A 12892-nucleotide genomic window follows, 5' to 3' on the forward strand; every position below is an offset into this window, starting at 1 on the left:
TGAAAGTGAGAGGGGGAGAAGTCCTTTGGTGGAACTGGCAAACAGACAGTCGTTGGCCTTTCACTCCAATGGCTTTTGTCCAGCATTTAAACTGTAGTGCGAGTTGATGAAGTGTCGCGGAGACAGTTGTCCTTCCAACAACCTTTTAGGTCTTGCTGTGTGTGTAAAAGACCTCTGAAGCTCTGTTCCAGTGAGTGTCCATCATGACTGCAGCCATGGCCCATCTTGTTAAAGTATTTAGATTGCTCTGACTCTTCTGGTCCTTCAAACTTCTTCAATTTAATTATCATTGAGGACACAGTGAAGAACTCTCGAGCTTCTCAGGTAGATTTATAGGCTCACCACATTTTTATTAGTGAGATCCATGCAGAGTTTCTTGGGCTTTATGGCTTTGCTTTTGTCTGGACATAAAATGCGACATCTTCAGTGGTCTCCCTTTTTATCATATGTCAAAACAGTTTGATTTAAGGCTTAAAATAAACAGGAGGAATCATAAAACAAGTGTCGCTGGGAAACCTAACAATCCAAACAAAGATGCTGAAAATGGGCTGATATTTTACAAACTATTGATCAGCTTCTCTTAACCGTCCATATGGTTTTCTTTTTTTAAACTACATCCAATTGAATTTCAGTCATTTGCACCATGCAAAGATTCTATTTCATTTTGTAACGATTAGATTAATTTAATAGCAAATATTAGATGTATATGCACATATATGGAGAATGTGACATTTGTTGCCATATATGGGATGAAAATTAAAAAAAATTATAATAATTTGCTTTCTGATTATGTTTGGTCAAATTTTAATTTCCAAATCCTGACTCTGAAAAATAATAATAATAAAATAATTCCATTGAGGTTCCTTCACTTTGTTCTCAGAGAACATCTTAACACATGCCACAAGAAGTGATGAGTGTAAATGTTTTCAATAAATCAGATTTCACTCTGACAGGAGGCCATCATGTCTGTTATTGAATTTTGTGTTTGTAATGCTTTTTCTTTGTTTTCTTTTTTTCTCACACCACCCATAAAGCAGGCACTGACACTGCTGTGTTCAGTTGTGACTTTGCATAGTTGCTCCATTAATTTTGTGCCCAGTGAGTTTTCTGAATTTGATGAATGAAGCAGGAAGATTGCTGACTAAACAGCAAGGCTTTCTAAATGTGGCCGATGCTCCAGCTCTGAGATTATGTAAGCAGTTTGGCTCAACAATCGCAACAATCTCAAAGATCTCTGGTTACGTGGGAATTTCCGGGACGTGTATGTGGGTATATCATTGCTCCAATAACCTTTGACATATTCATGCATAAGTTAATTACGGAGCCCTGCGATTGAAGTTACACAGGGTAAAGACTGGTTCTATTATTTTATCTCTAATGAAATTATTGTATTAATAAAATATTGTCCTTGTTAATGATAGCAGTATTTTGCCCAAAGTCTGTCGCTGTCCAAGTAAACTATTGCAGTAAAATATCAGTGAAATAAGTATGGGTTTGCTAAATAAAATTTTAATGGTTCCCAAAATGAAACGTAATGTTCACAGTTTACTTTGTAAAGTTAATGCCAACCAGCGTACCTGCATGCTGCACAATTCACATCAACACATGACTCAGTTAGAAAGAATAAAAACTGCCTTCAGGAACTGAAAGTAAAACTAAACAGGGCACACAATAAAAGATATCTTTATTGCAGTGATTGAGAATGAAATCCTATTTGAGGTGATCTTGTACATGCATAATTATTAATCGAACTTTAAAAAAATATAAACACCTTTAGACAATCAGATACAAAATAAGATGATGCATGATGAAGAAAATATCTACACAGAGCAAAAATAATAAAGTGTCCGTTAATCAATGGAAATAGAGTCGGGAGCCATTGCTGGAAGAGCGTCTATGCTTGCTGAATCTGCGTGGACTTTTCCCTAAACAAGTATTTATTTTTAATGTTGATATCGACGGACGAAGCCAAAAGTGTGAGGTATTTCTTCAAAGTCATCAAAATCGTTCAAAACACACTTCCAAAAATCTATTTGCAACACAGAACACATCAGTGACAATAACATTACAGGCGATTATTATTTGTTTTCAGTACTTTTTGCAGAAATAAGACTGGAGCTCCTGATTGGATTTGGCAGTGTCATGAAGCTCTGAGTTCTTTACATTTTTTGTGTACTTGTGACTTTTCTTTTTCTCCTTACCTCCCATTTGTTTCATTTGACACAGAGTCCCTGCAGTATTCTATGTCAAAGTCTCTCTTCCTCCTCAGAAGTCCATCGACAGAGATCTCTGCTGCGCCATTTCATAGCCTCTCCGGCTTCCAGCTCTGCGCACATACACATCATATCTTCCATCCTCGTCATCGTCTTCATCCTCTTCCATCACCCTGTCCTGCCGTCCCATCGCTCGCTCTCCCATCCCGTGATGGCCCTGCGTTCGGCCGGGTTTCATACTCGGCCAGCTCTTCTTCCGCAGGCTGCTGTTGAAGTCCCTGAGCGGCGGTAAGGTGCTCTGGAAGTCTCCTCTGAACGGAGGAAGCTCCATGGATCCTCGGCCCAGGCCATGGGCACCTTGACTGACTTTGATGGAGTTGATTGAGGCCTGAGAGCCACAGTGGTGTTCATGAACGCAGCGAGATCCTGAAGAGGACCTCCGGAGCGCCTGCAGGGACTGGAGTTCCTCCGATAACTCCCCGAGGTCGCCGGACATCTCCTGACAAGTGAGAATGTTTTTACACTCGACATCAAAGTACCAAGATAAAATGAGCGCATGCAGATGATAATGTGCAGTCAAAGGAACCTTGTCTCTGAGGGTGAAGAGTTCATATTGAGGAGGATCGAAAACCTCCTGAAAGTCAGCACGTTGGAAGAGGTTGTTTTTACGCACCAGCACCTGCAGGATGTGATTAAACACAATCAATTTCTATGCCAATTTCTAGCGTGAGATTCAATATTCTGATAGCAGCTCATTTTTAATTACCTTTTTACGTGGCTGTTTAACTTGCACCAGAATGGAGACAATGAGGAGCAGCAGCACTACTCCCGTAGACACACAGATAATTGTCCCATGAGTTTTATTGATATGAAGAAAAACACTTTTGCTCTTTTTCTCTGGACAATGGAGATGAAGAGAGTGACAAAGACAAGGTGAAATATGAGGGGCTTCCGGAGGTATTCAGAGCACATCACTTAGTCACTTGTTGCCACCCCTGTCAACGCAGCCGGTATTTTAGATTGTGAGGATTAATAGGAGGCCTTCACTAAAAGCCGGAGCGCTGATAAACAACCGCCACAACAGTTGAGGTGCTTAGGTTCTACTTATCAGCCAAGCAGCCTTGAAGGTCTTTTAGCTGGAAAAATGTCAAAGATGACGAGGCTGTGATTTCTCTGCCAAGAGTAATTTTGTTTTTATTGATGCTCTCTTTGGTTTGAATTGCGTCCGTATTTGCACACACTCGCTGGTGTCTGTGTGCATGTCTTGGTGCAAGTACTGTGTAGAATTATCATCGCAGACATGACACGGATCATATTCCCATTACAACTCATTGTAATACAGTACAGCACAATGCAGCAATAATTAAGAGCTTCTGACCGAGTGGTACCTTTGCAGTTGCTTTCATCCCAGGGAAAGACGCAGTTTTGAATGCCGTTGCACACCAGAGAAGTGTTGATACACATGTTACTGTGGCAAAAGAAAGCACTGCCTGCACAGGGTGCTGCAACACAAACACAGGCTGATTTAGTGGCGGGAGCAAAGAGAGTCACTAATATTGAGTGAGCGCCAACTTCCCCCGTTAGTGAACCGCAGTCCGAGCTACGCGAGGGTGTCACATTTTTAAAAGATTCTGGTGAATTGTGGTAATTCCAGAGAGTGTGACTCCATTAAAAAATGACTCAATAGCTGATTGGGGAACAGCAACCACAGTAACGAGCCATTCCAAATCTGTATGCAGTCACGCATCAAAAGCTGCAAGCTGAACTTTCCCAGCCAAGGCCACGGCAACGAAACAGCGGGGGACATCAGAACAAATGTAACGTGACAGCGGTAAGGAACAGTCTGAAGGAGAAACTCACGGTCAGCGAAAGAAGTGAACAGCATCCGGAAACGGCTGAGACGGCTCGTCTCATCAGCCCACATCCTCACCACTCCCACGCCGGTGTCCAGCATGATGTCATTAGCTACTGTACTACAAAACTTAGCCTGAAAGAAACCACACACCATTTTCTTTCATCGTCGCGGATGTGTAGTCTCAGTGAGGTCAAGGTCTGTACAACAGTTGCTAGATATTTGGGACTCAAATATGAGATTAATACTGAGCATGAATGGAAAGAAATGAAAAGATGGTAAGTCCTGTTCTATAGCCGAGGGAGAGAGAAACACAGCGCAAAGCGTCGCACAGCACAGAGCGAACATCACACTTTCTCTTTATATTACCTTCAGGTCCTCAATGGCACTGCTGCCATCATAAACAGCCACAAAGTTCTTCTTACACTCGTTTGAGTTTTCCATCTGGTATTCCAAGAATCGGAGGTAAATCTGCAATAAGTAAAGAGGAGAAATATATTGTGTTCAAGACATGGCTGAATAGAGTTTTCTGTGCTAAAAGGAGTTGTGTCATTGTTAACTGCAGACTTGACGGCACTGAAGGATCAAATATAAATCATTCTGACACAGCTTTAATGCAACTGTACTTATGCAGATTGCTGGATTATCAGCACATATGTTCAAGCTGTGACTGCACGGTAATGCAAAACAAATTTATCGGCATTTTTTTTTTACATTTGCGCGTCCGTGCTTTTGATTACAAAAAAGATATAAGAAAGATGCATCGCAAAAGGAGGAGTGTTGGAAAAAAAAAAGAGAATGCAGGATGTGAAATGAGCTGCGGGCTTGAGACTCATCTTTTAAAAGCCTGCCCCAGTTGTCATTACGATCCCAATGAATGACATCCCTCTCCTCAGCTTCATTTTGCGGAGAAGTGATCCCCCCCCCCCCCTATTTCACTCTTACTCGGTCCTGTATCTAATATTCATAAGAAAAGAAGTAGCACTTTCCTGTAGTCAACTGGGCAAAATGCAAATCTGAAGCCAACATGTCACATGTCATACCCTGTTCTTTGTTGGCGCTCGTATAGTCCAGATGCAGTCCACTGCTTGGTCGGGCTTCACTTTATATTCCTCTTCCACTTGACTGGAACGGATCAGGCCATCTGCCCCAGTAAGCTCAAACTGACAATCTGCCCCGCGGACAGTCACAAAAAGGTAGAAATAGAGGGGAAGAGAATGCAAACATACACAGAAGGTAAAAAGAAAACTGCCACAATGCTGCTGCTTCATGGATTACTTGAAAGATTCAGACCTGAAGGCGCTGGTTAAACATTACCTGGGATTGGGTTTAAAAGTCCTCCCACATGCAGATGAAATTCAGGGTCTTTGAGGAGAAATTAGATGGAGAAGACGGTGACTTATCACGATATAAATTGCATCATTATTCAGCATACAGATTTGATTTGACAGACGTTTGATTGAAGAATCATTCAAGCATGACGACAAGATGAAGATTCAGTAAGTGGCTGCACTGTGCTGTAAGAACATTTCCATACAGCAGTCAGTGACTGCATTTTAATCACCTGCTGTAAAGCTGTACTGGACCTGAAAGCCAGTCCCCTCCAGCTCTTCATCACTGAAGAAGCGGATCCACATGAAGCGACCGCTGGAGAGGACCAGCCCCGGACTGGATGTACCACAGAAACGATTGATGAGTGGGGAGAAGCTAAAGGGACCGTCCCGCACTTCGATGTGGTCGAAACGACACTCGAATGACGCCTCAATAAAAAAGGCCTTGTCGAAGAGCAGCTCTATCCTCTGGCGGGGCTGGGCTGTGAAAAGAACAACCATTTGTTACTTCTATTGTCACGCAGGTGATTCGGAAAAAAATACAAAGAGTGGACCGAATTGAAAAGTAAATGTTTCCCTCCAAAAAAATAAAGAAGGCTAAAGCGTCTCTACTATATCATTACTTCAAGGTGATTATATTAGTCTGATTTTCACTGCTTTGACTGCTAAACTAAAAGAAAACAAGGCACACAATGGCAAGATTGGGTTCACCGACAAATATCCAAGATAATGTTGTCTACATTTGTAAACTACTTCCACAGCACCAATGCTTTAGTAAGTGTTGGAGGTTGAGCACTTCCCATTCTGTACCCATTAAATCCCACAGGGCTCATTCTGCAGCAACAAATACTTTTTGGTTTAATGCTTGACTTACTGATGTGTTTTTACATTATAAGGTGTTATTGCTCGTCTGTGCTGTTAATTTATAGTCTGCAGTTGTCATAACTGTCACACCTACAACAATTATCAGCTTCCCCCCCCCCCCCCCCCCCCCCCAAAGTACTTATTTCTATCTTAGTTTCTTCTATCAAAACAAAAGGAAATAAAAACAAAATTCACCTGGGAAAAAGCCCCCTCCCTGACCCCAAGGTTTGTCTTGCACTTGCAATTCTCCTCTGAATCACCCTGGTTGGTTGCGTGTTCTCGTTTGTCCAGGTAAGAATAATGATGAAATTGTTTTGAGATTCCCGAGACAGGTAGTCAATATCCTTGACTAAAATTTTGACTTGTTGCTTCACAGAGAAAACAGCACTTAAAAAGTATTGACACTCTTACAAACCATTGAAACAAACTTAGATTTTTAGTGGTCTCAGATCATAGGTTACCTTTAATTAAATCATCAACATCTTTGAGTGTCATGAAAAATGCTATATAAAACCAATGCATTATTATTATTATTATTATTATTATTATTATTATTTAATGGTAGTCACAAATAAACTCAGGCCACACACACGCACACGCACATGCACATGCACACGCACACACACGCGCACACCCACACACACACACACACACACACAATACGTAAACAATAGTAAAATAGTAAAAAAAAAGGAGCAGGCTCAGATGCCTGTATTTGGTTACCTTCCAGTACATACAGGCACTCTTTGTTTGGAGGGTATGTCTTGGGGTAGTTTGGGGAACTAAAGCTGCCACCCTCCGTGTTTCGTACCCAGTTCCCACAGTGACGGGAGTTGTGGGGCCGTTGAGACGGTTGGACTGGATCTTTAGGCGGGGCACCTCCATCTGCCCAGGATATGGCGACAACGGGGTACATGACAATCTGCTATTACTGAGGCCAGTTGTACAAAGACTACTCGTACACAAAATGCAGACACACATTATTCTGTAACAGTAATTTGGAACTGCATTACTACATGTGGTGTTTATGCAGTCCAGCTATCGAAGGAGGACAGTGAAGATAACAGTCTTACCTTTAATCTTTTGTGCCAGAGCAAATCCCTCCCCAATGAACAGGAGAAATATCCAGACTGTACAAGAAGCCAATGGAGGAAGGGCACAATCAAGAAATAAAAGAAAGGGAGAGGAAGCTTAGTAGGATTTGTGGGTCTATGCTTGTTGTCTCACTGCACTCAGCAGAGTCGGTGAACGTATATACCAGGCCAGGCCAGGGGTGTGGAGCTCAGCGCCTCACAGGGAGAGACTAAGGACACACTGCCACTACCATCTGCTTAGTTAACTCTTTCTACTGTTTATTAAACACAAATGCTTTTCCTTAACCAGAGGTTTATGTGTCACACACGGTGCGGGGAAACTGTTTACAGTCAGCTCTCCACAGTGGCTGCTACAGTGCTGTGCAGGGCCATCTAATGATAAATAAGAAATGACAAAAAAAAAAAAAAGAACATGTGTCATGATATCAGATCTTCTGCCACATTTGAACATATTACATAAAATGTGACCTAAATAGATCAGCTAACCCAAGGCTGCCACACTGATCAAATTTGAGTTTTCACCAAAGTGGCATGTTGACATGTTGCTGTGAACATCCAATGACAAACTGCAAAACAGAAACCAGCAGTCATACTAATGCGGACACTTCAACAGCACATTGGCTGCATCCAACAGCTGGAGACTGAGGAAAAGATAAAACCTAGATGGATGGACGGATGGATAGATAGATAGATAGATAGATAGATAGATAGATAGATAGATAGATAGATAGATAGATAGATAGATAGATAGATAGATAGATAGATAGATAGATAGATAGATAGATAGATAGATAGATAGATAGATAGATACGTACATGCATACCAAACATTAACAAATTATTCAGAACATGCAGATTGAAGAGGACATAATATTTTTATTCAATAAGTATCATAACCATTTAATAATATTTAGAGTCACTATACGGAGGTGTATGTTGAACTACTTCATGGTTAAATATGTATCTCAAGTAGCTGTCCCTCCCTGCCACAATAATGTAAGGTGGTTTTAATGTTTTTTATGCTCAGTGTCCAAAGACCACAGAGATCATATTCTGGGTGAGAGGAGGAGGGACTGATTCAGCAGCAGCAGCAGCAGCAGCAGCAGCAGCAGCAGCAGCAGCAGCAGCCCAAATCCTCCTCCTGGCCAGGCACTGAGCCACCACTGGCCAAAAAAAAAAAAAAAAAAAAAAAAAAAAAAATTGATTTTTCATTTTGAAGACATTTACCGCCTCTCATACAAAAAAAAAGGAAAAAAAGAAATCTATTTTCGTTTGGAGCCATGAAACGTGGTGCATACAGCTCTGATGATGGAGCTGTCACTTCAGCACCAGGAATCTCTCTGCAGCACAGAAACTTCACCAACAAAGCCCATACTTTGTCTGCCAATAACCAAAAGGCATCACACTGCTTGCTTGTGCAGATTGCAAAGTAGTAATAAAGTGTATCAGCTATGAAGATAGACATCAACAAAAAGGGTTATCGACTATATTCCCGTACTGCACCTTTCCTATATCTCTAAATCTGTTCAGATACAGAAAAAAAAAAAAAAAAACACCTCACAATTTCACCAAATACCTCAAATCTCGCCGATGTATGATTTCACTCACCTGAACGCATCCTTAAGGCTGGGCTCGGAGATTTGATTTCCAACTTGACCAACTGTGTGTCCCTAACATCCCCGTTTAAATCACTGGCACGGATTATCGCGTGTTACTGAATTACCAAATCCAACTTTCACCTTTTCATCCTAATCTCACTGGTCAAGCGGATGGGGGCTTCCGGAGGAGAAAAAAACAAAAAACAAAAAACAAAACTTCTGATTCATCCTCGGTCTTTTCCCTTTGGAGCGGACATGTCAGCAGTCCTCCGGGGCAGAGACGCAGAGCTCAGAGTGCATCAGACTCAGGCTCTCCCTCTCAAATAACCGGATGATCTGTCTGCGGCTGCTTGCGGTTTTAAGATTGAGTTCAATTGGCGCTGGACCGAGGCTACGCCGACTGCGCATGCGCATCGCTGCATGTGAGTAATGAGCGATATGATGATCCTCCCATAACCTGTTTGGCATCCTGATGAGTTCAATCTGGAGTCCTTTTTGTCTTGAAATTTAATTAGCTTATTCAGGGGGGGAAATGTCCAGGAGGCGCGTTCACGCACACACGCACGCTCAAACACACACACACACACACACACACACACACACACACACACACACACACACACACACACACACACACACACACACACACACTGCTCCTGTGCCAAAAAGCTCATTGGACATAAGTCTGTCAATGCATCGCAATCCTGAGAGATTTCACACCCTGCTGTGCATTTCTATGCAGAGCAGCGAGACAGGGTGCATCCCCTCAACTTCTCTGTCATTCTTCTCCAAGGATACTAATCACAGAAAGCCCTAAGAAGCTGGCTGGGGCTCGGGAAAAATGAAAATGGATGCCAAGAACTGGTGGGATGGAGATTTTTTTTCTTTCTTTGATGTGCTGCCTTTTAATGACAGAACCTGTCACCTTGTCCACTGGCAGATTTGTGCCCTTCTAGATGATTGTAATTGCTTTAAATCGGCAGCTTTGCTCTCAGTGATGGAAAATGTAACCAGGTTCCTGGCAATCAGAGACACTCTGACAGATGCCTTGGTACAGACAAGCAATATATTCTGATATCCACCCATCTTTGCAATTCACAATAGTGCGCATGCTACAAATAAAATCATTAAATCACAAGAGTCCATAAACTGAGCGTTACAAGTTCAGCGTTTGATTTGTTAGGAAGACTTTCAAAGTGTTCATTTGAGATGGAGTTCACATAAATATGAGCTAAATAAATGTGTCTGGAAGTGTCTTAGTATAAAGTTGCATGGCTGGTCACTGGGTATTATTGCTGGGGAAACAATGAAGCTTAAATATGTCTTAAAACAGGCAATTTTCCAATTATTCTTTGTCTTTTGCTATTCCATTGCCGGAGTCACCACAGGGAACCACTTGCTGGATCATGCACCAATGTTGTGTTGCATGGCCTTGATGCTACCTGAGCAGTTGGGGGTTAAGGGTCTATTTCGTTAAGCCACATGGTGACCTGTTGGCATTAAGAACTACTTTTCTGATCACAAACTCAATTCCTGATCATTTAGATCCTGGTCATCGCCACTAGCCTCCAATCATTGAGCCTGCTTCAATGGCATTCTAAAATATCAGTTTGAAAGTACTGACAGTCAGCAGTCAAATTATTGTAGACAAAACACTATATTTTCAACATTTAACTTAGTTTGGATAGATTACTGTAGTTACTTAAGATATTAACTAGAGAGGTTGATCATTTGTGTGCAAATTCCTTCCAATTAAATGTGAAATTCTGCAAATCAAACACATTTTGATCGTTTCTTTTGAAGTCCCTCTTTGTGGTGTACAATGGCAAATGCCGAAAATTGTGTCAATGTCAAATTCTTTATGGGCGTCATTATAAGTCTGAGTCTGTCAAGGTGTGCCCTATTCAAGGCTGTCATAATTAACTATTAATGGTCATTGTTTAACTGTTTGTTAGCTACCATTAACAGATGTCATTTGACCCGTTGTTATGGTGCGATTGATGTTACATTCTCTCATGTTAGCACTCTTATTCACTCTCTTGCATATCTGAATTTCTGTTTAGTGTACAAGACTACAAATTTAACTCAGACACAAAACAACAGCCTAGAAAGCTTAATGAGAAACCTAGAAATCTTCACGTACCCCATCCAAAAGTCTGGGGGCTTCTTGTAAACTCTGTTCCAAAGGTGGGAACACGACAGTCTCTCCCCAGCCCCCCTGCAGCAACGACCTCAGGGAGAATTAATTCAGCAGCAGATAAAAACACTCAGTCACACTCGCATAATATGTGCAGTCATAAAGTTGCATCATTTGGGCTCATGATTAAAAGTAGCACCGCTCACTGGGGATTGATCACAGACTAAGTGTTGTCTCAGAGATGCATGAATCATTAATTTCCCAGAGATGTTTGGTTTGCAAATCTACCTCCTCCTGAGCGGGAGAGTGTGAGACTCAACAAATATCCACCCGGTTGGCAACTCTCACTGTTTGTTGCCGAGTCCATCTGTTGATCACTGGTCAATAAACTCACATGTAAACTAATGTACACTCTCCTTTCCCAGACATCAAGGGTATTCAAATCTGCATCTGTTTCCACGGCAACCCGGTTGATGTCTTGCCTGCTTCCTCTGAGGTAATCAGGGACCGAGAAAGCCGAGGTTTTCGAGGTTTGACAGAGACGGGCATCAAAGGCCCGTGAAAAGGTGCGAAGCTGCTCCTGCTGCTTCCAGGGGGAAAGCTGCTCGCTGGAGGAATCCCAAGCCAGTGGAAAAACCGCATTTTCTTTGAGCCCCTTGAGAATTATTGTAATGTTGGGAAAGATTTTGTAACACTTTTTCTGATGTGCCCTCATAATGCTGCAGTGCTGTGACTTTTCTGATTTGTTAGATTCATCAGATATATTTCCTCTATGAAACAAGTCCTCTCTGACCTCTATTTGTCAATAATTCAATTATCTCATGTTGAATATGAATGGAACCGATATTCTCTGATTTCAATTACACCAGTTTTGAATAAGGACAAGTTTGAAGTGTTGGATTCTGAACATTTTCTACTTTTCTATCAAGCTGAAGCTATTTTTGTTTTTTATATTTCTACTCTCATCTCATCTTGATCAAAAGCTTTAGAGCAGCGGACAATAGACCAAACAAACTTCACCTTCTGAAAAGCTCCAGAACTGAAGGTAGCAGGCAGTGGGGTTATTGGGAAAATCTTCATCTTTGAGGGAAAATTGTACTTTTCATTTATTTCAGATTATCAGTCATATAATTTTTGCGTGCATACATGAAAGGAATCCTATTTTTCAGATTTGTGTGTGTTGGATCAAATACTGTTTCTGCATGGTAATGTAGTGGTGAACACTCACCTTGTGAAGATCAGTGACTTGAGGTCAGACCGGAATTTGCATTTTCTCCCTACGCATGCCAACAGGGCAAAAATGTATACATGAGGTTAATTCATGACATTAAATTGCCCCTAAGTGTGAGTGTGAGTGTGTGTTTGTCTGTGTCTCTGTTTGCCCTGTGTTGAACTGGCAGCCTGTTGACATTGTAACCTGCTTTTAGCTGGAACTTGCATCAACCAGACAGGGAATACAGTTTTGTCTCAATAGCAACAAGCTTACCACTTTAAACTTGTAGGTTACCAAGGAGAAACACTATCTCATTGTCCTCCGCTACAGAACCTCACGTCACATTTCATTCCACCAAGTTGGTAAAGCAGGTTATCTTCCAGCTGCACGGCTGGCGGTTTCTCTCAACGTGTACAAGCGGCACTGAACCCCGGCGTGCTCCTGATGATATGCCAGCACCTTGAATTAGTGTGTGTGTGAATAGATGAATGTGACTGACCATGCAAAGAGCAGAAAACTGCTGAAATGATTGAATGTGATATTCAGGTATACGTATACTGTGTCAAATATTTGACCCACACACACCTACAG

The 12892-nt window shown here is 41.7% G+C and overlaps 1 protein-coding gene across 2 annotated transcripts; it reads right to left on the minus strand.

Moving 5' to 3' along the window:
* Positions 1-1490: 1490 nt before the first annotated feature.
* On the minus strand, positions 1491-9295 carry neto2b (neuropilin (NRP) and tolloid (TLL)-like 2b). Of its 2 annotated transcripts, none has more exons than XM_080474623.1 (12): positions 8962-9295; positions 7334-7390; positions 6984-7145; positions 5630-5878; positions 5383-5430; positions 5109-5236; positions 4435-4536; positions 4074-4200; positions 3602-3715; positions 2980-3110; positions 2800-2892; positions 1491-2712 (listed from the first exon to the last, which is right to left on the minus strand). In XM_080474623.1, the coding sequence occupies exons 1-12, from the start codon at positions 8969-8971 to the stop codon at positions 2266-2268; spliced, it is 1668 nt and encodes a 555-aa protein (XP_080330749.1). In that variant the 5' UTR covers positions 8972-9295; the 3' UTR covers positions 1491-2265. The 2 variants fall into 2 exon arrangements, with proteins under 2 accessions (XP_080330749.1, XP_080330750.1); XM_080474624.1 differs by having other exon boundaries at positions 1666-2712; positions 2980-3035; positions 8962-9289.
* Positions 9296-12892: the final 3597 nt, after the last annotated feature.

This window comes from Lipophrys pholis (assembly GCF_963383615.2).
Source record: "Lipophrys pholis genome assembly, chromosome: 11".
NCBI classification, from domain to species: Eukaryota; Metazoa; Chordata; class Actinopteri; order Blenniiformes; family Blenniidae; genus Lipophrys; species Lipophrys pholis.

What these genes read in the sequence shown, in the direction of transcription:
- neto2b (XM_080474623.1), bottom strand. An exon ending in GAGCGCCAACAAAGAACAGG is followed by an intron (nt 4,537 to 5,108) that starts GTATGACATGTG and finishes TACTTATTGCAG; the next exon opens with ATTTACCTCCGATTCTTGGA. An exon ending in TTAAACAGCCACGTAAAAAG is followed by an intron (nt 2,893 to 2,979) that starts GTAATTAAAAAT and finishes CACATCCTGCAG; the next exon opens with GTGCTGGTGCGTAAAAACAA.